Source organism: Varanus komodoensis, unplaced genomic scaffold (genome assembly GCF_004798865.1).
Source record: "Varanus komodoensis strain SLA01 unplaced genomic scaffold, ASM479886v1 scaffold27, whole genome shotgun sequence".
NCBI lineage: Eukaryota > Metazoa > Chordata > Lepidosauria > Squamata > Varanidae > Varanus > Varanus komodoensis.
This window is the reverse complement of record NW_025335701.1, coordinates 8,355,404-8,382,177: the sequence shown is the minus strand read 5'-3', so window position 1 is coordinate 8,382,177 and position 26,774 is coordinate 8,355,404. Positions and strand designations below refer to the sequence as shown.

Sequence of the window (26,774 nt, the reverse complement as noted above, 5' to 3'; positions counted from 1 at the left end):
CAAAGTTTTCCTGTCACTGTTTCAATTCCCCAAATTGGTGGCCGCGAGCACGTCTGGCAGGAGCGAATGCTGTGCTCCAGGCACTGTGTGCAGAACATCCCCCTTTTATCTGTCCCAAAGCAATGGGCTTCAGGTGGTGAGCCCAGGATCCAGCATTACAAAGGAGGGAGGAGAACGTCTCCCTCTGCATTGTCTGCACCTGGCACATAATTTTGCATTATGCACACCGCCATCTTGTTTCCCATTGCTCACTTTTTTGTAAGCTAAACAATCCCAGAAATTGCAACCTTTCCTCGTGGCAGCTCTTTTTTTGCCCTTTTCCCAACTCCACAATATCCTTTTTAGGTGTAGTGACTGCTTCTGATTGTAGATGCACTGGAGTTTTGCATAAGGGGAGTACAATTTAGGCCGGGAGTACAATTTTTAATCCCCTTCCTAATTGCACCCACCATAGAATATACCCTTTTCTCGGCCTCCAGTGACTGGGACGCCGTGTTGCCTAAGCTGTGCACTGCAACCCCAAGATCTTTTTCTTGGTCTCGCCTAGCTCAGATCTCATCAGTCTAGAATCGAAACTGGGACATTTCGCAACATGCATCCCTTTAATGGTGTTTGCCATTTTGACACCCATTCTCTCAGTTTGCAGAGATCCTTTAGGGTCTCTCTGTCAATTTGGACCCCTCCCCACCTCTTGGTATGAAGCCAAATTAGACTGAGGGCAATGCTTGCTGCTCTCGCTCAGGCATATTAAGGGTTAAACATGCCAAATTAATTGGCAACAAAGGGAGTTACATGTTTAGGAATATTTATTGTCTATATCAGTGAACGGGACAGCGATCAACAATTTTTTAACATATCTAACAATTTGAGAGTGTGATCCACACTTCCACTGTCATCAATGAGTAGAACAATAACTATTAAAATTAATGTTCTACTGAGGAACCTTTTTTTAATAATGGAAGCAGTTCCCATATGGATTAGTGGCAAAAATATGCTAACAACCTATATTTTTGTTGCTGGGTATGCATACACTACCAAAAAACTATAAGGAAGGAAAATTGCAAGTTCTAAACATAGAATTTTATTATGAGGTGGTTTAAATAAACTAATGCAACGCTGGTTAATAAAGCCACATGCTTTAAGCTATTACACGGCAGTACAGATATTCCTTTACATATTCTTCCCCAGCATGCCACCAGGAAGTTTACAAAAACATCAGAAATGGGGAGCAAGTTTATTAAAGCAGGTATGCCTAATGGGGATAAGCGAAAATTCTTGCAATCTCTCCATATTTCTCCATAGACTCCATTGATTTAGTCAGAAGATTTTCGGCTACAAGGAGAGGCTGTGGTTTGGAAGAGTGGAAATGTTATCAGGTTTCAGGATGCTGTGAGGAATGAGTTATTTATTTGTTTTATATTCTGCCTTTTTCTTATCTCATCTCATCTTATCCCCACAACAGCAGCCCTGTGAGGTAGGATGGGCTGAGAATTGGTGACTGCCCCAAAGTCACCCATTTGTCTCCATGGCTGTGTGGGGACTAGAACTCGGATCACCTGAGTTCCAAAATTGTGCCTTTCACCACTACAGCACATTGGTTCGCTGTATTTACAACTGCTGCAACAATGGTAGCAAATTGAACCAGAGAGTTTGAGGAGTAACGTGCTAAGCAGTGAAGGGGCCAGATTAGAAAAGAAATTATTTCTTTGGGTGGGAGCTCCTGGAGAAGGAAAACTGAGGATGACCTTAGGCTCTGGACAGGTGTAAACTAAATAAGAGGAGATGGTCCTTTGGGTAACTTGGCCTCATGACATTTAGAGTTCCGAATGCTAACACCAGCACCACAAATTTGGTCTGGAAATGGTCCAGAACAGTGCAGATGGCACTTGGCACGGCATGATCACATGCGCCCTTCTTGCAAATGATCTTGCTGCCCTGTTTTGGGCCAGCTGAACCTGAGGGACCATTTAAAGCCAAACAGTGCAGTCAAACCATAGGAGGCATTTTGCCTTAGCCCAGTGAAAAAGAGGCTGATGGTCAGCCCTGCTGTTTGTAAAAACAAGAAACCATTTTGTAAGGGAAGGAGGACAAATGAAAAATGAAGCAGCCTGCAAGACATGAAATATGGCCCAGCAGTACAAGTAAATCAGGTTTCCTAATGTGGCAGTTTTACTTTCAGGGACTGATGGCAGATGGTGAGAATTCCAGAGGCAGAAATATGACATCATAAAATTTCTGTCACACAGTTTCTTGGTTGAGCTTTGAGATCCAACAGTCCTTGGTTGCGTTTTGAGATCTAACAGTTTTTTGGTTGAGTTTTGAGATCCTTGGTTGAGTTCTGAGATTCAGCAGTGTGCAACAGAATTGCGAATGGAAAGCTCCACCCAGAACAAGACCGCTCCAGCTCTGTATGTGGGTCATCCCAAGCAGGGTAAGTGTCCTGGGTATAGCTTGAGTTTTCAGAGGTATGGAAACCCTGCAGAGCTCAGGCCTTCTTCTTAGAAAGGTGCTGCAAGACTGAAGTTGCAGCAATGGGCAAGCTCAGTTTGGAGCTATTGGAAACATATACACTAAAAGTGCATACTTTAGAAAAACGTGCACAAATATGCTTTAATCACTGATAGAATAATATGTTTTAAAAACCTCTCAATTCATGCATATATTTGGAAAATATGCACAGATTTTCATGTAAAACCCCCCAACAACTGAAGGCTCACAACTTGAGCTGGAACAAGCTTTGACATGGAAATTGGAGAATACTCATAAGCTCAAGTTTTGAGGTATTCAGAACGTGGTGCTAGAGGAGAGTTTTGCAAATACCCTGAACAAACAGAAAGATGAACAAGTGGATCCTGGGTGGAATCAAGCCAGAGCTTTCCCTAGAAGCAAAAATGACAAAACTGAGGCTGAAGTACTTTGGACACTTTGGAAGACAAGACTCACTGGATGAGACCGTCATGTTAGTGAAAGTTACAGGCAGGAGATAAAAGGGAAGCTGGAGATCAAAGAGGAGATAGGTTGATTCCATCAAGGAAGCCACAGCCTTGAACCTGGAAGCGCTGGCTGGAGCTATGGACCGGCATGTTGGAGGGCTTCCATTTGTGGGGTCACCACAGGCTGAGCATGACCTGACAGCACCGGACCACAGCAGATGCTCTTTTGAGCACCTGTGGTGGAGTTGTGGGGATGGGGTGGGAATGGGCACTGGCAGGCTACCTGGAGGTCCACAAGGGGTGGCAGAAAAATCCTCCCTTGGAGGGATGCCTACAGCCTCTGCAGGGGAACCTCAGAGCGTCCCCCGGCCTTCGGGCTCCTCTCTGAAGGAGCACAGCATGGCTCTCAAGGTGGCAGAACTTCCTTCGCTTGTTACCGATTCTTGGCTGAAATGGCAAAACGGTGTCTGGGGTTGGCCAGCGTAGACTTCAGCGAGGTGCCTCTTAACCAACATGCTCCTGGGTACCTTAAATATATGTATGGGAAACTGCATGTCAGGGAGCACAGCCTTCTCACAGAACCTCAGGATCACAGAGCCGAGAACATAATAAGGAAAGCCCTGCGGGATCAGACCCAAGGACCATCCAGTCCAACAGTCCACACGGTGGCCAACCAGCTGCCCACAGGACCCCTCCAGCAGGGTGGGCGCAAGAGCTCCTCCTGCCCAAGCCCCCCAGCGAGTGCTGTGTGTAGGCTTGCCACCGCTGGTGAAGGAGGGAGCCCACAGCCAGCAAGGCTAGTAGCCACGGATAGCCTCCTCCTTCATGGAAGGAATCTTGGAGGTCATCCTCTGCAACGCAGGAACTGCCACGTGGGATGTAACTCCAGCATTCCTTTCATCCACCATCTTTTAAAATACCTCCCTGACATGTTAGATTTCTACATGCAGGGAATGTTGCTGCATGGGGGAGCACTTAGCGCAAGCCTCTGATGTGCTGTTTCCAGTTGAGATATGGGCTTGCTGCCTCCATGAGGACTAGCAACATTCAGGGAGCCGTGACCTGCTTCTGCGCTGTGAAGAGCTCAGTGCCCACCCTTCTTGTGTTAATGGAAACGGGTGACTCCGTGCAGGCAATTACTGCATTAGGGGAAGACCGCTGGCTCCGCACATCCTTCAATTCTGCAGTGCTCCACCCCCCAAGCGAAAGCCATGCAAGCCATGCACAGCCTTGCTGGCTCGCCTCGTTTTCAGGCCTCCGGGAGGCAGTGCCTTTCGCACAGCCCATCACGACTCTGGCTCAGGAGCTCCCTGCGCATCCCTCATTCCGCCCCTTTCCAGTCCACTGCCAAAGGGCATTAAGCATCAGCAGGGGAGCTTCTTTCCCACCACGAAAGCAATTAAGAGAACAGCATGGACTACATTAGGACCAAGCACTCATTCAGCAGAGACGGCTTCCCAGAACAAGTATTTTACATCAACGGGCATATTTTTAGACCTTTTCGCTGCAAATAAGGAAGACAGCCTAGCTCCAAGAGATCGCGAGTTGGTTCAGAGACGCAGTTAGCTCCAAACTCTTCCAGGTGCTTTGCCCTCCACACGGCCAATGGAAGCACCTGCACTGCTGCTTTTTGGGCAGAGAGAGGGACGTGAGCCAGGAGGCAGTGGTGGTCGTCACCCACCTGGTCTGCCTGGATGCTCGTTTCTGCTGCAGGGGAAGAGCTTTGGAGGTCACGTGCATGGACCCAGAAGATCGCCCCAGTATGTGGTGCAGGACCTCTCCCATCACCAGCACTGAAGGAAGAGTCAGCTGCTGGCCCAGCCAGCTGAATGGGGACGGCTGCCATCGTGCCCTTTGTCTCGGGACATGACACACTTTGGCCCAGCCCCGGGTTTTAGCTAGTTTTTTTCCAAAAAATGTGGAAGTTCTTATCATGGGACGTATTCCTGGATATGCTTTGATCTAGACATTGGAGAAGCATTATAGGAAGCATCCCTTTCTCCATGCTTGAGGCAGGAATGGGATCACACTCACGGACCAAGCCCTCTGATGCCAGCTCACCTGACACGGCAGATTTTACCTTGAAGCAGAATTACTACAAGTAATTCGGTTGTGAAAATTTTCAGAGCAACACAAGGGCTTAAATATCTCTTAGACATGCTACATTTTTCTTCCAAAAATAAGATAGATAGATAGATAGATAGATAGATAGATAGATAGATAGATAGATAGATAGGGTTAGATGATGGATGGATGGATGGAATTTATATAAATTTTATATAAATTTATATAAAAGAAAAGATTTTGCTTCTTTAGTGGTGCTCAAATGGCTGAAGGATTTTTTTTCAGATTACAACAGATGTTTGTTGCTTGCTTGCTTGCTTCAGACCATCATAATGACTGAAAAATATATCGTGTGTATTTCATTTTTGGTGTCTTGCTTACTTATTTGCTTTTGTAGATAAGAATAATTTCCCTTGAAAATATCTCTTGAAATGGGAATGAAATTAAGTCTCCTCAGTTGCTTGGATTTCTCTCTGTGTGCAGGCGTCATTCCTTGCATCTGTTTTTAATCCCTCCAATTTAACGGTTGCATCCACTCCAAGACCTTCTTCTCTGCAAAGACGCTCTTTTTCTGCCATGAGATGCTACACATGCAACAGTGCCTTTCCCCTTCTCATCATTTTTATGCTCAAAACTGCCTACCTGGAGCTGCTTTTCTCCCTGCAGAAGAAACAATGGGGCCCCCTCTATTGAGGGCTGGGGCAAAACTAATTCAATTTGTATTTCACATGGCTTTACCTAATTTTGCATTTTGAATTTCCACTCAAAACCCCATTATTGTAAATACTTACATTTCTCTATATTTTGCAATGGAGTTTGTACAAAAAGGGTAACTTAGGGGAATTAATTTAAGCATACATTATCTTAGGAAAACAGCTTGCAAATATGCATGCATTGGGTAAAAACATTAGCAAATATGCTTAGAACTGTGTGTACAGAAATGTGTATGGAAGTCTGTGCAAACATTTCGAAAAATAGTCTCCAAGTTTGGGACTTGTTGTGACATGCTGTCAAGCAGGTCGGGCTTCCACACCCGCACAGTGTGACTGGGAATACACTGCTGTGGATGATCTTGGCCTTGGTCTCCCCTGAAACATCCTTACACTTGAGGATCTTGGCTCTTTCCTCCGTTGCTGCCCTTGCAAGCCTCACGCTTTGTTGATTTTCTTGGCTGCACACTCTGAACTGATGACAGAACCAAGGTATGCTTTCCCCGCACAAATTCCTCATTGCTGGTATTAAAATCGTATGATTCTGGTGCAGTCAGGATTTTTGCTTTCTTAATGCTCAGCTCTCTCCCCCCCCCCTTGCTCCCGTGCTTTCACCAGAAGTCATATCAGTTAATTGCTGCTTTCTGCGGTAATATGGAGTCATCTGCATATCTTAAAATATGGATGGATCTTCCACCAGGGTTCATCCCTGCTTCTCTGACCCCAATCCCACTTTCCTTATGACATGTTCTGTGTACAAATTGAACGGAAAGGAAGAGAAAATATTCACGTCTTTGATGCATTTGCTTATTCTGTTTTTCCTGTCCCAACAGGAGCTTCCTGTCCATTAACGCAACCATTTCTTTCAGGACCACCCAAAGCTTCTCATGATCCAGCCCATTAGAGGCTTAGCAATGGGACTATCATGGGCCTCCTCCTTTTCAGGCTCCAGCTTTTCAGGCACTTCTCACTTCGTATCGTGTTGTCGTCTTGGTTGCAAGACCTTGAGCATCACTTGCTTGCATGGGAAATTGGCACAACGGTCCTACAGGTGCCTCTGCATCTCTGCTCTCGGGGACTGAAATGTTTATTGAACATTTCCCACTGTGGTCCATTGTTTTGTTTTCCATTTTTTGTTTTTTAGTCGCAAAGTCGTGCCCGACCCATCATGACCCCAGAACAACATTCCTCCTCTTGTTAGGATGCGATCTGTCCATTTCAGTTCCTCCTGGTTCCTCGTTTTCCGAGTCTTCAGTTTGGCTCAGCCCGAACTTTGAGAATTTCTCCAGACTTAAGCTCAGGCAGTCCTGAGCTTGTTTTGTTCTGGGTTGCTTCACTGGAGGTTTTCAGGGTAAGACATATGCAGAAGTGGTTTGTCAATGCCGCCTTCTGAGAAGGACGAAGCAGGGTTAGCTTGAGCCTCCAGCACGCCTGCATTTTGGGAACGATTAATGGCTTCCAATGGACAAGTGAACCCTAGAGGAGAGACCTCCCCGTGCCTGCCTTGCTCCGCTAGGCAGCCCCCTGCACCGGCTGTGAGCGGGCTCCTCTTGCATCTCCCACGCAATGCCTCCCCTGGCCTTCTGGTTGGGAGAGGCCGGCCTGCACCAGCTCTGCAAGCTTCTCTGAACTCTACTGCAGAGCTCAGTTTTACCCTTTTCACTTAGTTTTGTAGCAAAAAGTGTCCATTTGAAAAATATGCATTTTGGAGGAAAACGTGTATTTTAAAGTAGACTTCCTGAAGGCAGACATACGTTTCTGAATGCCATTGCAAGTGCAGAAATCTGGGGGCTTTTCCTGAAGGGGGGAAAAGCCCTTTCCTGTTTGCAATCAGGGTCACAAAGGGGGCAAATTCTGATGTTTTGCCAGCCAAATGAAAGTCTCCCACCTTCTCTGTCCTGAGCAGGAGTTGCATTTCCCTCTAGCACAAAGCAAAGAACGAAAGTGGAAAGAGCACCAATTTTCAGTGAAAGCACCAGAGAGAAATGCCACACTTCCTCACTCAAAAGCCTTTTTCTGTAACATTTAACATTCTGTAATCTATGCACTCATTTCATTTCCAGCTACTAGACCTTGCATTCTGCTCAGACATAATTGTGAGAGTCGTCGAAGAAACATTAACACATGCAAAGCCTACGTCATAATTTCAGCTCGTATTTTTCATTTCAAAGGTGATGTCAGCTAAGATCTGGGGAGAAATTGTCAAACAACTTTTGATGGCTTGAAGGTTTGGTGGCAATGGTGGTGGGGGGGGGCAGGAGGGCAGGGGGGAATGTTTGAAAGATACAACAGTATTCCTAGGCTGCGATATGGTTCCTGCCTTCCTCACCCCCATCCCCCGTAATCTGTTTCTGATAGCCATGTGAATGATGCCAGAAGACAGGAAAAGTGCATTCACCATCACAGACTGTCAATTTCATCAGATTCCTTGAAAGTGGATCATTCCGCAGGCCGGGCTGTCAGAAGGAGCCAATTTCCCTGTGGGAAAATCTCATTATCTCCGTCTCAAAAGCTGACAGCAAAAGCCTCCTCTTCGCAGAAGCAAGGAAAAGTTCCTGAGAAGCAACAGAATCCTGCTGGATGGGGCAACAAGTGCACAATGTCAGCTGGATTTCTATACCAACCAGTCTCAAGTTTTTTGGTAGGAAAGCTCCAAATCGACAACATACGCTGTGAAGTTCCCAGCGGCTTGCACAGTGGCTCTGGTCATCTCTTGCTGGCGCTGCTCTTTTGTTTTGCCCAACAAACTTAATACTCTGCAAAGTTTTGCAGCGGAATGCAAGTACTTCCATCAAACTTCCAGGTCATTGAGCAGCTTTTGCACAAAGGGGCTGGATACCCAAATTACAGGTCTTCAGTTTATGTTTTTGCAAAACTCCTGGCCTTTTGGTGTCATGTTCAGGCACCATGAATGGCCAAAAATGAGGATATAGCTCACTGGCAAGGAGGACAAATAGACGAAAATAGTGTGCTTTTTTCAGGCACTATTTACAAATGTATAATTCCTAGAGTGTGACTAGATGCACAGCGCTTCTCATTGCAGTAGGAAGATGGGAGCTGGCAACCCAGTCTGCCTCTGGTCCAGCCCCGTGTCACTGTTAATGTGAACCACCAACCCCGACTTCCATTTTTACGGTTCTTTATTTTCAAGGGGAATGGAGGGATGAGCAAGGCCCTGCTGGAAAGCAGCTCAGCTCCAACTGGCCGCTGCCCGGGGACTGCGTGGGGGTGGGAAAGGGACACTCTGCCCCATTCATTCCCATGGAGCAAGAGCCTTGAGCAAGACCATCAGCCGAGGACGATCAGCCTGGCCCAAGGTGGATCCAGCTGACTGCCTCTAACTGCCTGCCCTGCTCCGGCCTGGAAAAGTGTCTCTCTCCACCCTTTGCAGTGCCTCTGCTCCCCTTCCTACGTGTGTCCTGCCATTTCAACTTGTATAGCTCAAGGCGAAATTGCTTCCTCTGCCTCTGAACCATCTGGGGAGAGAATAATTGTCCGAAAACCACAACAGCAGGCCACCTTCAGATCATCATCACCACCACCACCACCACCACCATCTTATCATCACTGCCTATTTTCTTTTTGTGAGTGACTCACAGCAGCTTACATAGCTCCACGACAACAACCCTGTGAGGTAGGATGGGCTGAGCATCTGCAGCTGACCCAAAGTCACCCCCTTGGACATAGAACCTTTCCCCTGTGAAGGAGGATACATGGCCACCTTAACCTGGCTGCCGTAACTTGACGCTAAGCCCTTTCACGGGGCCACCTGAATTTCTTGATGGCCACCTTAACCTAGCCGCCGTAACTTTCATGGGGCCACCTTAATTTTGGAGTTGTGCTTACTTGCAGATGCTGCAGAAGATTCCTAGCAGAGCCAGAAGCATGCTCAAAAATGGCTCCAATCATTTTCAGTGGGGTGTATTTCCAGGCTTGTCTAAGATTATCGCCTACTTTGACTAGAACAACTAGCAAAATGCTTCCCTGGAAGAGTTTTCATACTTTGAACTGAAATCGGAACCTGTTAGACTGCGATGACTTCCCCAAAGAATCCTGAGCACGGCTATTTGGTGAGATGCAGAAAATTTTTTTGGAGATCCGTAGCCAACTGAAACCAAAGCTGCAATTCCCAGAGTTTCTTGGGAAGAGGACAAGGCTATTAAGTCAAATTAAATCTGGGTAGTAATTATCAGCATGGAGTCTTCAGGGAGATTAATATAATCGAACAAGAGTGCACTGTGCAGTTAGAAGTAGGAATGGCTGAGAACTTCGTTTGATTTGGTCTTTTGGATGAGCCCTTACCAAAAATGTAAACGACCCTCAGGAAACCATCAGAATGGAGGGGGTACCAACATGGGATAAACGGCAGCTGGCATCTGGCTGAGCAAACAGGGCCTTGGAAGTAGAGAGGAGTCCATTCCTTGCATTCTTCTGGCAACAATTTGCCAGGCTTTGCACGTGTTTTTATCATCAGGACAGGAGGAACTTTTTTATGGACCGGGGAGCAAGGGCCACGTGCATCCCGCAGGTCCAGGGCTGCGGACTCTGAGCGCTTCAGAGCCGGGTGTGGGACTCCAGGCACTGTCCCCTTGGCGTTGCTCCTTGTTTTTCCTCACGGGCTCCTCACCTTTAACAGCTGTGGGCCAAGCGAGCGTCTCCTGATGTTCCCCGTGCTGCACCTGCTGAGCTGAGCCAGAGCAGTGGCCACACGCTCTTTCACCTTGTTTCTGATAAGAATCGACCAGCATTTGCAACTTACTTCATAGAAGGGGCAGAAAGAAGTTGAGATAGTTAAAAAACCAAAATGTGTGGGAAGTTGGAACCGACAGATTGGTTCCCCCCAATTAAAGTATCACCCCTCCCAATGGAATATACATTTTTTGGCACAGAAAAGAACTAATTACTGATAATCAGTATAAATTGTAAACTTATTTAGTTGAATCTTCCCACCGGAACATCCTAAGAACCCCAATTTCTAGCCTTGCTCTTGAAAATTGGACAGATGGTACCAAAGAAGTACCGTATGATGAGTAATCATGACTTTGATCCCACCAGGGTCAGGCAGACTTTTATTTAAATACCACCAATGATGAGTAAATATAACAGGCAAGAAAACTTTGAATTCTTCATGACTGGGGCCCAAGGTGGCCGAGGGACCACCGTCTCCTATCATCCTTTAGTTGATATTCAGAAGAGAGAAAATTATGGGGCCAAGTTGTTGGCTTCTGTGGCTTTGAGATTATGGCATAAGATACTTTCTTGGGTGCACCAGATTTGAGGAGGCTGCCCTTCTAGACCAAAGCATGTTGGTCCAAGAAAAAAAGGAAAGAAAAGAACAAAAAGAGTTTCAAAACAAGGGCAAAAAAGAGGCCCCAAACATGCTGGAACATTAACCTCTTTGGAATCCATTTTTTTCTTCTACCCCCTTCCTTTTTGCTTTTTGGGGATCTCTTTATGTTTGGTGGGATTGTGAAGGCTGGTCCGTCAGCTGCTGCTGCACCAGGAGCAGCTGGTTCCACTCATAGCTGGTTGCAACCTCACCCACGCCCTGGTCACTTCCTCCCTGGGCACCCATGGAATGGCCTCGCCAACATCTTTCCCTCACATCCTTCTCCTCCTCCATAAATTTTGCACTGCACATGCTTGGAAGAGTCGAATTGCAATTCCCACATGGCTGATTTGCAAACTTCGGCTGCTGCACACCGTCAGAAGTGCTGGGAGGTCAGTAGGATGAATAAGGCGGAGCTGCTACCAGAAATATAGCGAGACACTACTCTCGCATTTGGAAATGACAGGTGACATTTCCTGTTTCCCCTTTGATTGTATTTTCCATAGAATCATAAAACAGTAGAGTTGGAAGTGGCCAAGAAGGCCATCGGGTCCAACCCCCTCCTGGTGCAGGGCACCAAGTCACACCCTCCCACTCAGAGGCTGCCCAGTTTCTTCTTGAATGTCTCCGGTGTGGGAGAGCCCCGCACCTCTCCAGGCAGCTGGTCCCGCTGTCCTATTGCTCTGACAGTCAGAAAATTCTTCCTCGTGTCTAGCCTGCCCCTGGTGCATTCTAGTTTAAGTTCACTGTCCTACAATCTGGGTTGAGTGAAAAGCAGCATTTCTTTCTTCTTTCTGCCAACCTTGGAGTGCCTGTAGAGGGCTATCATGTCACCTTGTAGTCATCTTACAAAAATAGCAGCCCCTGGCAGACTTAAGTGCATCTATCCCCATGATAAACAACGGCTTTTAATGGTCTCTGTAACTTTTGGCTTTGCCATGGGATGCATCAGCCGCCGATCTCACTAAATCAGAAAAGCCAGTGTAGTCCCACACTTCGTTTCACTTGTATACTTTAGCACCTAATTACTGAGGCTAGTTTATGAGCTTCCCCAAAGAAAATAATTGCCACATGTCTCCTTATAAGAAACAAACTATCCACATCCTTTGCAAGAGGCACAGTATAAACACCAATTAAAAATGGTTATACAAGCCCTTCACAAGTTAAATGAGGCTGTAGTGAGGATTTTAATAAAATGAAGAACCCAATATGCCATTTTTAGAATGTTGCACCTGCGGTTGCTTTAAAAGTAAAGTGGGGGGGGGGTTCCTACAAGGGGTGTTGAGAGAAGAGCTTTTTCTAGTTTAGCCTGTTTAGTGCTACGCAAGGCAACAGCCACAGAGGAAGAAACACAGATGAAGCCAAATGCATATCAAAGGTTTCCTTTCAAACAAAAAGCAATTTATCTCTGCAAGAAGAGAGCCCAGAAGGAAGGAGACACTGCACGAAAGTTAACGAAAGTCATTCTGCAGTCAAAAACACACCCGCTTCCATTCAAGAAGTGTGTTTTGAGAAGCAAGGTGGCCCAGGAGCTCTAAGGCAGGGCAGGGTTTGCCTTTGCTGTATGGTGTGTCTTGTTTAATAGCCTCCATGAAACTGAACAATCAGTTCTTAGCCATCCCAATCAAACGAAGGTTTCACTTCTGCAGTTTGGAGAGACTAAAACTCTGGGTGAATTTGCAATGCACAACAAGCCATAGTGGTTTCTTGTGCAGGATGGTCCATCAGGGTATTTCAGCCCGGTACATTTGGGTTTTGGAAGAACGGTCCCTTCTATGGTTTCCATGCCTCACCATGGTTTTTTCCCGGTTGCCCAAACTCGGCACGGTGGTTTCTATGCAGCTGCCACAGGGCCTCCTAGAAACAGCAGCCCTTCCTGCGGGAGCAATGCTCCAGTCATCCAGCGTGCGGTTGAATAGCAGGGCAGTGACTGCTGGGCCAGGAGCCAATGGCGGGAGGCCCGAGCGATGAAGGTGGAAACCACGGTAGCATGGAAACTGCTTGATCGCCCATTGGGCGCATCCAGGCAAAAAGTGCGCACCGAGGGTCGTCCTTGGGGTGTGAGGACCCATGTCTCACGTGCTTCCAGGGAGGAGCTAGGGAACTTTGCCACATCCCATTTTTAGTGCTGCTTCCTGAACACTGATGGATTTCTGCGTGCTTTCTGCTCGATGGCTCTGGCGCCAAAGGCATGTTCAGTTTTGGGACATCACTATTAACATCAGGTTTTTAATGGTGAGCCACAAACCTACATTCACACTTTGGACTTGGTCTATTCTGCCCTCCCCCCTCATGGTCAGTTGACTAAACCATAATTATCTGGGCCGCATAAGAAGGTGATGTGTGTGAATTAGTGCCAGACACAGATTCACAGAAAAGCTGGATTTTATATCTTCAATGGGACTGTCAGTCTCCTTGAAGATTCTTTGCCCTGTCCTTCCTTTTCACCATGGGAGACCGAATCAATCCACAAACTGTTCCAACACTGGAAACCCAGGAACCCTGTTACCCCCCACCCCCCTTTTCATGTGTTTAATATCTAAGCAAATATCTATGATGTGATTTGAAAGCAGAACTTTCCTGCCCTTGTTTAGATTACACCTTTGTTTAAATTCCTGATTCAAAGAGATAATGAATTCCTGGCAGAAATGAAAACCAAGAGTGGGTTTGCCATCACAGATTATTTGATGTGCAACACTTCCTTGTACTATTGAAAAAAATCTCCAAGTCTTTACTAAAATAAACTTAGCTATAAAGCAATTAGAATGATATCTCCACAGCATAAACTACTCAGAAGTCGTTCTCATGGACCCAAGGGGGCTTTCTGGAAGCAAAATGGATACAGGATTGCACCTGGGCAGAGCTAACCTAAACCCCCTAGACCAGCCTTCCCCAACCTGGTGGCCTTCAGAGGCATTTGGACCACAAATCCCAGAATTCCTATCCAGCAGGGCCATGGACCGGGAATTGTTGCAGTGTTGCAGTCCAAACATGTCTGGAAGGCACAAGGCTGCCCTAAACAGAGTCTAGGAGGGCGTTGGATGCTTTGGAGTCCCAGAACCAAGGTTGCAAAGGAACTCCGACCTTGGAAATGGGGGTCTGTGCTTGGATCCACACCCCCAGTTATACACAACTGAGGTGGAAAGATCCACACTTCCTGCTGCTCCGAGGTTTGAAGAACAACCTTGGAGAAGGCATGAAGGAGTGCAAGCCAGGATAGGGTGCACCTGGCCATCCTCCAAATGCCCTCCCTCCCTCTCCCAAGTGCCACGGCTAAAATGGCTGAAAAAGGCTGCCTAGCTGTCTCGTGGGGTGCGTGGGACATGCTGGCAAAGACTGTCTCCCTTCTCCTCCTGCCCTCCATAGGATGTGGGTGATCCTCTGTGTTTGGAGACTTTTGGGCCCTCCCACTGGAAGACACCCTCCGTCTCTTTATGGCCACTTTCCCCAGTTTGGTACCCTTCCTATGTGCTGGACCACAGCCCCTGCAATTCAGCTCCTGCAATTATACGTATTTGCTATTATACTGTATGTATTCATCTATTTTTATGATTGGTTCTTATTATTTATTGTACATTGTCCACAGAGGCTTACAGGGTTATGGGAGCAGTTTATAAATCTAAAAATAATAAAATGACATGACATGACATGACATGACATCAAAAAAGATTAGGATTAGGATAATTAAAATTAAAATTAAAAAAATTAAATTAAATTAAAACTAAAATTAAAATTAAATAAAATCCCAGCTGGCACACAGAATGGCCTGGAGTGTTCAGAGCAAACACTCCCAGGTGGCACCAGCTTGGAGAAGGTGGCTTGACAGTGTCTTCGCACTTTCCAAAAAATAAGAGGGAGAGAGACTTGTGCCACTGTGGAATAAAGCTGGCAAGAACTGAGATAAGAGAGTTTTCAGGCTGATGGCATGTGGAAGAGTACAAGGTTCCTGTAGAATTACCAGAAGCACTCAACTGATGCACTTTCTCCTGCTGGGCTGCCACTGGCCAAAGGCCATCTCCCGCTCAGCTATCGAAGAAGCAAACGTGTTGTCTAGTGCTTTCACCTGCTCACCCAATGCTTTCCCGAAAGTGACGGACAAACTGATCACCGGCTCCCCACAAACCGACCTCCACTTGTCTCGATTCATACCGAAACTACAGAAGGTCATGCTCTGCTTGAAATGCTTCTGTCTAGCGCCAGGGATGGATCGGTTTCACATGCATAGGTGCTTAATTTCTCCTGAGAAATCCTGCCATTTCTCACCACTGGCTATGCTGCGAGGTCGAAGTCATCAGCCAAAACATCTAGAACGAGCTGAGTTGTAAGTATCCTAAAGAGATCTTAAAGACTTTTGGTTTGTTTCAGGAAAGGGTCAGGCAACGCCTTGTGAGGAGCAACCATGGGGAGCATCTTGAATGTAAACAGTGAGATGCTACATGCACCATATGTCTACTCAGAAGGACATAAATGGGCTTAACCCCAGGATGGCAGCAAGAATGAGCTTTGTCAACCCCCTCTTGGTGCTTCCTGCTCCAGAATGCAGTGCATCCAACATTAGCCAGCATCAGCCGCTGTGTCACTGTAGGTCAAAGCAACTGTAACGCCTCATAAGAAAATGATCTTTCATATAATCTTCAAGAACCCTGCAACGTCAGGAAGACAGTAACACCAACTTACTATGTGATGACCATGACCAATATTTCTCCTTCAACTTTAGGGATAAATCTAAAGAAAAATAAGCCATCCATTCATTTTATGTGGATAAAATGAAATTCAAATGAACACATTTCAGTGCCCCCCAAAGCTCCACACTGCCGCTGAAGATATAATTGCTGCCAAGTGAAAATTAATAAGCATGTTTATTTAGCTGAAATGCTTCTACCCAGCCTTTCCATCTTTTACTCCAAATGCCCAAATTGGCAAACTTGGACAAATACGAGAATAAATGATAAAATAATTTTAAAAGACAGTCGATAAATGCAGACATGGAGGAAGCACAAGCATAATAACAACTCAGTGAATAGTCAGTGTATGGACATTCCGGAATAGTAATAAAAGTATCAGCTGAGTTAGAAACCGGGGCAGTGCTGGACTTCTCTCCTGGGACAGGGGATCCCAGAGTCAGGAATGCCCTTCTGTTTCCCATTTTCCAGCCAGCTGCCCAAAGATGGTGGGATGGGAGACACAAACAGCGACCCAAGTGGGTGGGCAGGATCAGAGTCGCTGGAGGCTACAATGTCAATGGTGCACTTCCTCCATGCCAGGTTGCAGTCTTGGCTTGTCAGGAGTCGTCCATGGTGCTGAACCCACTTGGGGAGTACGGCCCAGCACCATGGATAGCTCCCTGAAGGTTTGGGCCCGAGCCCAGAGTGAGTCAATCACCCCACTGGCACTGGAGCTCCTGGCCTCCCCGTTCACCTGGGAGGACAGCTTCCTTTAGGAATTCTGGCTCAAGCTGTGGCAAAGTGCAAGGCTGCATTTGGAACTAAGCCCAGGAACGGAAACGAAGCTGGTGGAGCCGATACAAACAGGGGAGACTGACACCAAGCAGCTAACACGGTCCAAGCTTCTGGCTGTTGCATACGGAAGCATCAACTCACCCTCTTGGTGTAATCCATCGCCTTCAGAATGGAGAGGTTGAGGGTCTCCAGGGAAGCCAAAACATCTTCATAATCCCCCATGTGGTCAGTGAAATAATCTGGGCAAAGAGAGAGAACAGAAAGAAAGGGGAGGACTTCAAACTCTTGTTGGCTTCAGTGCCTTGCTAATGCCTTGCTAGTGGCTGACCAGAAAAATCCTTCCCTTTGCATTCAAGCTTTGCCTTCAAGGAAACACTAGCAAGGAAAATGCTGCATTCCAGCTTTACTAGTTGAAAAATTAGTTAGAACCACAAGGAACATAAGAACATAAGCAAAGCCCTGCTGGATCAGATCCAAGGTCCATCCAGTGCAGCACTCCGTGCACACAGTCAGAAACTGGCTGCCCCAGGACTTCTCAAGCAGGAGGGGTGCAAGACCTCCTCCTGCCAAGCCCCTCTGCAACTGGTGTCTGCAGGCAGCCACCTCCATTAAAGGAGGAAGTACAAGGCCAGCAAGGCTAGTAGCCACAAATAGCCTCCTCCTCCAAGAATCTGTCTAATCCCCCTGTAAAGACATCCAGACTGGTAGCCATCACCACTTCCCATGGCAGTGAGTCCCACAGATTAACTACACACCTCTGCAAGACATCAGTTTGTACCTCAGAAATGAGTGGCTTGTCTCTCTCTGTGCATTTCTGGCCAAAGAGTGGTGGCTTTTTCAAGTGCTGCTTTGCACAAAACTGCACCTGAAAAAGCACGTGGCTTAGGACTTCTTGCAGGAATCGGTTTTGCTGGTTGCATCACATCTGGGCGCTTTCCTGGCATGAATTTGTGAAAATTTACTGGGAAAACTGTGGAAAACTGTGCTCTGTCTTACAGACAGAATTCTGCAGAAAAACTTTCATTTGGTTTCAAGCAAACCAGGCTTCCCTGTTTCAGTATGTCTCTAGCCTTGGCAAAGGAAATCCAGTGCTAGAACAACCTGGTGCTGGCGCAGGCATTCAGGGTGCTGGTTATCACCTATAAAGCCCTTAACGGCTTGGAACCTGGATATCTAAAGGAGCGCCTGCATCCATATTTGCCCTCCCGCCCCTTGAGATCGGCGGCAGGGGCTCTCTTCCGGGAACCCTCCATGAAAGATATTAGGAGGGTGAGTACCCGGAGGAGGGCCTTCAATCGCTCATCTGCCCCACCCAACTAGAATGCCAGTAGCTTGAAGAGTCCTTTCCAGATGTGGTCCGGGAATTTGCTGATCATGCGGAGGAGGGAGGGGGCCATGGCCCTCGGGCCCCCACCCCCAACACTCCTGTGCTCAGCAGTTCTGCACCCGGACCTCTGGGCATTCAGCAAGAGGCCTGAGCAGGGCAATCCCTCACAGAATCAGAGGCGGTGTGTGATTGTCTCCGAAGTCTCACGGAGATGATGACCGTGTACATCTAGCTGCCAGTTCCATGCTTATCTATGGGATTTACAAATAATTCTAAACCATGTTCTCATCCAAAGTTTTCAAAGCGGGGAACATGCAGATCATAAATGCATAAAAATGAAGACCAGTGCAGAGCTGACATAAGATGGGAGGTCACACTGCACAGGGAAAGCCTGCACAAACAGGCGGGTCTTCAAAATCTGCCTAAAATAAAAAGTGCTGGCTCGTGTTCATGCTCAGGGGGAACATGTTGCCACATCGTGGGTGCCACTACAGTGAAGGCCTTGCACTGACTCGATCAGAGTGGGCCTGAAAAGTACGTGGCACCGGAGGGACAATCGTTCAAGCATTCAGAGGTTAGAAGGGTGGTGCCAGAACACACTGTCAGGTGCAGGAGAGGTGACGGACGTTGTCCCAGTCTTCCCTGAATATGTGGGAGGGATCTGTAAGGAAGCCTCAGCGGACAGATTTCCCCAAACTGAGACTCAGTTTACACCTGCATTGAGTTCCCCGAATACTTTTAACCTCAATCTCTCCTGCATTCAAGGTTGCTGACACCATAAAAAAGATCACTGGGTAAAGTCCAATGTAAGTGCTGCTCAAGGTCAATCCATTGGGATGAATGGGATATATCTTAGCCATACTTAAGTCCCACTCATTTAACTAGATCTATTCCAAACAATTACCTTTAAAGCCCTTCATGGCTGGGGCTCAGGATATTTTGAAAGTTGCTTTGATGGGGTGGTGGAGGAGGAAAATCATGTTTAAAATTGTGGGAGAATGACAGTCTGAAAATGTGCTTGTGTGTGTGTGTGGGGGGGCACCTCACTAATCTGAACCCTCCTTGGAGGCTGAACTCTCTAATGAACTTCGGCAGTTCTTAAACTGCAAGCACAGACACATAAGTGAGTCCCTTTTACTTCTTCCGAATGCTGAAATTGATGGTGCCATAATCCCTATGTTAAAAAAAGCAGCAATAATTCATATTGATTTGACATCTTTTGCAGAGCTCTCCTATAAATAACCTCAAGAGACATGCCATTAATTAGCCTCCTTGGCTTAATTAAAATGGCATATTTCTCTCTGAGTAGGGATGTGGCACAAAAGTCGTGGCAGCAGCCGTTGGAAGACGACAACAGCCTTTCACAGTGATCTATGGCGGCTCGGCTGTAATTTCCAGCAGCTGCAGAACTTTCCCCAGTACAGCAAGGAGCAAAAAGATAAATCGCTTACAGAGGAATAGATAAAGCAAACCTTTCTCCAGAGAGGATCAAGCAAAACCTACTGCACAGTCCATAAATCCCGAGAAGCAAACAAGATTGCTGTTTTGATAAGGGCAGGTCTGGAAAGCCGCAGGTTTGAGAAGGGATTAAATTGTAATTTTGATTAAAGGGTTTTGCAAACATAAGGGAGTCATTTTTCACTCTGGATGACTCGAGATTTGCAGCATCTGTAAATAAATGTCAGCCGAGAGACACACTGATAGGGACACTAATCCGGTATCAGAATGCCTGTTGCCTGGGATGAGACTTTGTCACACATGCATGCTTGACACAGGAGCGGAATGTGTGAATGGACTAATTGAGGGAAGACGGATGGGGATTTCAAGAGGGTATGCAAAAGCCCTGTATATTGGAGGGAGGAATGACGCGTGTAGCTCCTCAGTTTCTAGTTTAGCTTCTGCCACCCCGCATGGCTGAATTTTGGTGATGTGTCCATTGGAATGCCTCCCGTAGGGTGGAAAGAGGCTTTTTGGACCCCTGCAGAGTTGTCCACCCTGCTACATGGCGCCCGGGAAGGCAGTGTGGTGCAGTGGTTAGATTCTTGGGCTACCAGGTGGGGAATTTGGCTTCTAGTCCCCACTTGGCCACAAAGCACTCAGGCTGGCTTTGGGTCAGTCACTGACTCTCAGCCTAATCTACATCGCAGGGTTGTTGTGAGGATAAATCACAGACAAGCAGGTAAGTGCCCTTGGGTTTTATGGTGCGATAGTTGCCAGGTGAGTCTTCTACACTGGGGCACTACCATGAAGAAGGCCAGCTGCCCCAACCTCACTTTGCAAAGACAGCTAGCAAAGGGCTTCAGATGATGGGAAGGTGACCATCCTCCAACCTGGCCCAAGCCTCTTAGGGCTTCAAAGGTTAAGCCCAGAGCTATGAATGAGGTCCTGCAACCCAGCGGCAGCAATGCAGAAAGCAAAACAGGATCACATAGCCCAGTCTCCACTGATAATCAGTGGAACTTGCTTTTGACTAATGGAGCCCCACATATAACACGGTGCAAGCATTGGCACAAAGGGCTGGCAGTGTAGGGCCAGAGTGTAGGGCTCAGGAAGAGGGATTTCAGTCACCAAGGTCACCTGCACCTCCGAGCTGCCTGACAGAAGGAGCCAAGAGTGCATTAGCCCCTCCAGAACAAGACAAAAAACTTTCCGGTGGGCAGACAATCCACCTAAACCAGAATCTCCGTCTGGATGCTGGGTTGGAACTCCGTGCATCGCCTCCCATCCAGTCCCTGCTCCACAGCCCCAACAGGAAGATACCATGGTTGCTGGGATCTGAGAGGTCCATCAGAACTAAAAGGGCCCCATTTCCTCTGTCCCTTTCTTCGCATGGGTCATCTCCCCAGGCAAGCCCGGCAGCTTCTGCTCCAACACCAGACTGAGAAAGATCCAGGAATTTACTCTCATCCGTCACTCATTTGCTCAACGACCTCTTGTTTGCGCACCTTGGCTGGGCAGGGTGCCGGGAGCTGAACCAGTTCTCTTTTCCTTAGCTGGGTGAGGTTATGGTATCGCAGGCATACCAATCCATGATGGATCACCAAGTGATATATCTTGAGACTGCTCAAAGAACATTCCTTCTTCAGGCAAATGGCTTCTTACTGGGCTGGGATAGGTGGCAGGTGCTTCCTCAATAGAAGGTAGCGATTAAAAGGTATTTGGAGATCTCCCCTGAGTGGGAACCATCAGAGATTTGAGAAGGTGACCTCCCACCCATGAGGCTGCTTAACATGTTGTGTGCATGGAAAATTGGAGAGAAGCAAGAGTCAGGGAAGAGTGAGCTGAAGACTGGAAGCATGTTGGAGTGCCAAAAATGAGCAGCTTCCCATCACTCTGGTTCTGAGCACCTTGTTATTCCCAGCTGGGGGTGGGTTGTTGCAGGCAGGTATTGGCAAGATACAAGAGAATTGGTGGGGGCATAAGTGGCCAACAGATTCTGCCCGGGGTGTCAAGTAAACATCAAGTTAACTTGGGCTTTATTAATGGCAGCCAAAATAGTAATAAAACTAAGAAGGCATCCACTGTTAGAAGCCAGTTATTGAAGGCATAAAATTAGTGAAAATGGTAGAATTAATGAATTGATTCCTGGATACTGGGATTAGGTCAGATATAAATCAATATAATAAATGATGAATATCTGCAAAAAAGAGAAGGATAAAGTGTTCCCCCTAAATAACTGGAAATCCACGAAGGAATTTTATCAGTCAGAAATGCAATTTTAATATTTGTAAATATAAGCCAAAATATGGAGAGATTTAAAGGGAAAAATATGTAGAAGTCCTTTTGCATGTGCATGTTTTGGACTTCTTCAACATTACGGAATTCACAAGAGTTACCAAGAGGTATTTGTACTCTATAATATGTCATAAGTTTAGAAAGGAAAAGAAGAGACTCCCCTGCCCCTACCCCGCCCCCACCCCAGTGCTTTATTTGAAGGACTGCCAGGGGAGAATTTTTTGTGTGAAGGCATTCTCACTTTGAAGGCCACCCAGTCCAAGTTTGGTTTAAAGTTGAAGCAAATGGCTCAGGGTGCCCATCCACAGAGGGGTCCCCTGGTCACAGCCGTCCTCTTTACAGTATCTGTTCTGTAATCCATACTCATTGTCTCTAAATTGGCATCTATGCACATGCAGATTTGACAAACCCATGCCCTCTTTTCTCGATTTGTGGTGATATCTAAGTGACCACCCTGTGCGGGTGTTCTACTTGCTCTCCTAGAAATAAATGAAGCAAAGGTTGCCAAGCAAAGCAAAGCTGAGCCAAGAGTCAAGAGCCAGCAAAGCAAAGCTAAGGGTCTCCAGTGTTCTCAGAGGATGCCAAATGCGGCCAAAGCTGCCCCTACAAGTGAATGCCACTGGCACCACTTTACCTACTGGAACAGGCGGGTCAAACTTTGAGGATCTGGCCACGGTGCTGAATCTGGAGTGGGGCTATAGCTCAGGACCACGGACAGCTCCGTGAAAGTTCAGTCCGGAGGCACAGCAGATGACCCACTCCACGGACGTGGAAACGCCACCAGTTTCTGCAGATGTAGCTGTTGGGAATGACAGCAAGTGCACAACCAAAACCACAAAGCAAGCCAGCACTGGGGTTGCTCTGCATTTAGATACGTTTACTTTATTTTCAGCACTTGGTATTTGAAGAGTTTCTGTTCAGAGGGGTGCTGATAAGAGGATTTTCAACTTGAGCAGACTATCTGCTGGTACTGAGTTATCCTTGGGCTCTTGCAGATGGAATGCTTTGTGTAGCAAACACACCACAGTTTAGCAGGTGTGGCTGCAGCGGCTTTCAGGCCAGAGTACCCTTTTAGGGAAACTGCGCAGCTGCTAACTTTCCCCTTTGCTCCCAGTTCTGATGTCCAAGCTCAATCTTCTACCTCCTCCTACTAGGAGAGGTCCCCCCTCCATAGCTCTGGAGAGCTCCGGCCAGTCCGCGTTGGTTAAACTGGGCTAGATGGACCAAGGGTCTGGCTCACTCTTCAAGCTCCTTATGTTCTTATGTGGCCTTGTAGCACAAAGCTTAATTCCTAGCCCTTAACAATTCATCTTATAAAATGAAATACGAGAATGTGGTTTAACAGAGTGGAAAGTGTGGGACATCAAGGACTTCCTCTCATTGCTTCACTCCTTTTCCCGAAACACAAGCAAATGCTGTCAAACATCTGGTGAAATTACCTTACTGGTCAGTCTTCCCTGATCTGATGCCATCTGCAAGCACTGGATTACAGTTGCCATAATCCCACAGGCAGCACTTCTAGATGGGGCCAGATGAGGGAAGATTCCTGAGAAAAAGCACTTAGGCAATTTATCTACTCATGCATTCACAATGCTATCTATATTTCACTAGATTCGCCCAAAGCAGTTACCTCCATCTCTGGAGGCATCCAAGCAGAGACAGATTTTCAGCCATCAGCAAATCTTCCTTCCTTCTTTCCCACAATTGCTGGGTTATTAAAAGGAAGCCTTTCCCAACCTGGTGCTGTCCAGCTGTTGGGGACTTCAACTCCCATCAGCCCCAGACAGCATGACCAGTGGTGAAGGATGATGCCTAAAACATTTGGAGGAGGCCAGGTTGAGCACCGCTGACACAGGTGTTTCTGGCACTCCTAAAATGTTGCTACTGAATACAGAAGGTGCCAATGCTGTGAAGGATGGATATATTTGCTGGTGACAATGATCAGGCAGCCAAAATGAAGATACTCACCGCACAGTTCTTTAGTATCCACGTTGCTTTAAAATAAGGGAAAGAAAGACAGGGAAGAATTACAATACAGAAAGGAGGAAAGCGGGAACGTATTTGTTGGGGGTTCACAAGTGAAGCACCAAGTCCCAGTATTCAAAGGTATGGTATGTGAGTCTCATTAAAACAAGCACTTCAAAAGTTTCACTCCAGGGCTCTTTCAGATCAAGGACTGCTAAAACTGTCATGACTAAATGCCCTGAACTTCATGTTGATGAATTGCTGTTAAAATACTGCTTACATGCAGATAATGTTTGGCATAACATAGCTGGCTATGCAAAGGCAGCAGCTGCATGGAAACCGGGTGTAGCCAGTCTTGAAATAAGCTGAAACTTTGCACCCTGAATTGGTTCACACACTGAGCACAGTTGCATAATTTCTTCTATTTTGATATATCTGCTATTTTGCTTAAATTTATTTTGGTTTAAGTAGCCATGGAAAAGCAACTTCTGAACTCTCTTAATTCAGACATCTGTTTGACCGTGAAAAATCAGCAAGCAGCACCCACATGCTTTCAAGCCTGTATTTTCAGCCCTAGGGACTAGCAACTTGTTTTTTTTTATGCAGAAAAAGGGCAAGAATGCAGAGGTTCCCATCAAGGATTTGTTGTGCCCCTGAGACTTTTCCTAGGCTCCTGCAAATGTATGGCTTACCTGCAGCCTTGGCTATAACCAAACAATCTGAGGAATCTGCAGAGGAATCTTCCAAAGGTTTTCCAAAATTTTCTTTTGCTGGGTGCAACATTTCTCTATTGCATCCTATTGCATTCCTCTATAGCCTCAGCTGCCATCAACCAGGGACTTTCTTTTAACATATGCTAACTTCAGCAATCAAAGCTATAATATTCCCCACGCTCCCAATGTTTCTTTCTTCCTTCCAGCTCTAAAATGTCCAGCAACTAACTACAGAGACAAAGAAGAGTTGGGCAAGCTGAGAATTATACACAGCTGGGCTCTGTGAAGACCTGGTTCCCCCTGAACATGTGGGGGAGCGGGCTCAGCGAGAGGGATGCCAGCTGCCATTCGCAGCAGCCAATCATGGTGCTGCTCCGTTTTTGGCAGACCCTGGGAGTGCTCACCGCTTCCTATCTCCTGTTTCTCAGAATGGGGCCCAGCAGACTGCTTGACTCGGCAGTGGGTCATGGATAAGCAGAGGTTACTTATCTTCCACCCTCACTGCACGCCTTCCTCACTGGCCTCTGGATCTTTCATCTTGATAAGACTTCCAGAGCAGCATGTGATTGACAGTTCCCTCCTCCTGAATAACTTCTGATTCCTATGTCTGATTTTCTTTTGTAATCTTTGACTACAAACCTGTGTCATTTTGCCTCCAAGATTTGGCTGATATTTAATCATCTCCCCTGAGCCAGGTTTGGTTACCAAAACCCTAAAAGAACTTTGCAGGACCACCGAGAGTTAATTTCCAAAACCATATTTTATTTATTCTCAGATAAATGCCATTGAAATGCTAAGCAAGCAGATGCAAAGCTTTCTAAATACAATCTGGCCAACTTTAGTTGAGGACTGTTTAAAGCACTGCAGTACTGCCTAATTGCTTAATCTGAATACCAATAATTCACAAGAAGGTAAACAATATAAGGAGCAGAAGCCAGAATGCGACTTGCGAAGAGGAGAAGTCATGCAAGGTGGCTGGGGAAAACCTGGCTTCCTGGCCTTGCTCAGAGACTGAGCACCCCGCTGGCTGGGCTCTTGATGAGAAGAGTTACACTTGCCTTTTGAAGGGATCTGGGTACACATGCCTATACAAGTCAGGGTTTGTTGTGCACACACACACACAACTCAAAGCTTTGGCATATGTTCAGGGGAGATACGAGAAGGTGGATTTTTTTTAGTTTTAGCATTCACTATGGCACACCAAAGACACACCGAAGACTTGCTTCTGGTGGTTGCTCAAAATTTGGGATTTTTGGTTCTAAGCTAGCTCCAAACTTTGGCACTTGTTTGGAGGCAATACAGCAATGTTGTTGTTGTTGTTGTTGTTGTTGTTTTGCGTTAACTACAAACCGCATTGGCTGAATGAGCAGGTAGTTGTGTGTGGCAGGATAAAACACAGTTTTTGTGATAGCAGACTGCACAGAACTTGGCTATGTTTGTGTGAAATGCTGGCCCTGAAGCTTTCGACTGTTGTATCGCCTGGCTCAGAACTGAAATGAACCGGGACAGCTCCCCGTGGCTGTTTCATTTGCAGCTCTAGGATCTCCTAGTCTCCGGGTGCCACTGGACTATGCAGAATACAGCCGCAGCAACAGAGGTTTCTACAGAATCTGTCCAGGCATCAGGCTGCTGCTGCTGCTTCATTTTTCAGGTTACTGCAACATCTGTCCTGTCGCAAAGATGGAAACATTGGGCCCATGGCAAAAAGTCTGGTGTCTAATGAAACACGACAAGCATAAGCCTGCGAGAGAGATCTGGAGATCTGTTGTCGACACAGAAAGTGCGAAGTCTGGTAAAAGCTTCTCCTGGGCTAGCTCCATCCAGGCTGCAAGTGTGGGGTTCAATATTTTAAGGCCCCTTGCTCTGCCCCCAGAGAAAACCTCCCTGAATATAGAAATGAAGGCTAGGTCATAAAACTGTAGGCCAAGCCCATTTTGTTGTAAATCACCTAGAGATTTGGCTACAGGCAGTACAGAAATGAAATAAAATGTAATTATCTCAATATGTTCCCTTTTAGGTCTACCACAAGCTACCCTGAGACACAAACTCTCCAAGAAGTGAACAAAAGCAGACGATCTCGTGACATATATTGAAACAGGGTGGCCATGTGTACTCTTTCACAGGGTTGGTCCTCTATTTGGAAGGCTGCCAGAGGACAGTCCTCTACTCGCAAGGTGTCCTCTACTGGAAGAACTGTCCCATTCAAGGCAGAAGGGTTGGGGTGGGCCTCAATGTGCCTACCAACACCTGGACAGCAGCTTGAGCAAGGCACCCAATTCACCTGAACACAGTCTTTGGGGCTATGGTGATGTTCCAGACTTCTAAATGGTTGCAATTATTTCTCAATCTGCATTCATACATAGAAATTATATACAAAATTTATGTAAATCAGGGTCCTCTTTTGTTCTTTCTTTTGGGGATGCATGTCCTTTCTTATGGGGATCCACAACTTACCACCCTACTTAAGCTCAGGCTCACTCATTAAACCACAAATAATTTGTATCACATTCTCAAATGTATGCGAAAATAATATTAAATT

The 26,774-nt window shown here is 46.6% G+C and overlaps 1 protein-coding gene across 1 annotated transcript in view; it reads right to left on the bottom strand.

Moving 5' to 3' along the window:
* Positions 1–26,774, bottom strand: part of NECAB2 (N-terminal EF-hand calcium binding protein 2) — a 167,818-nt gene that overhangs the window by 66,821 nt on the left and 74,223 nt on the right. Inside the window, exons 4-5 of the mRNA XM_044433909.1 lie at positions 23,526–23,551; positions 16,637–16,734 (exon numbers count right to left, since the gene is read on the bottom strand). Coding sequence (XP_044289844.1) covers positions 16,637–16,734; positions 23,526–23,551 — 124 coding nt within the window. The remainder of the gene's footprint in view (positions 1–16,636; positions 16,735–23,525; positions 23,552–26,774) is intronic.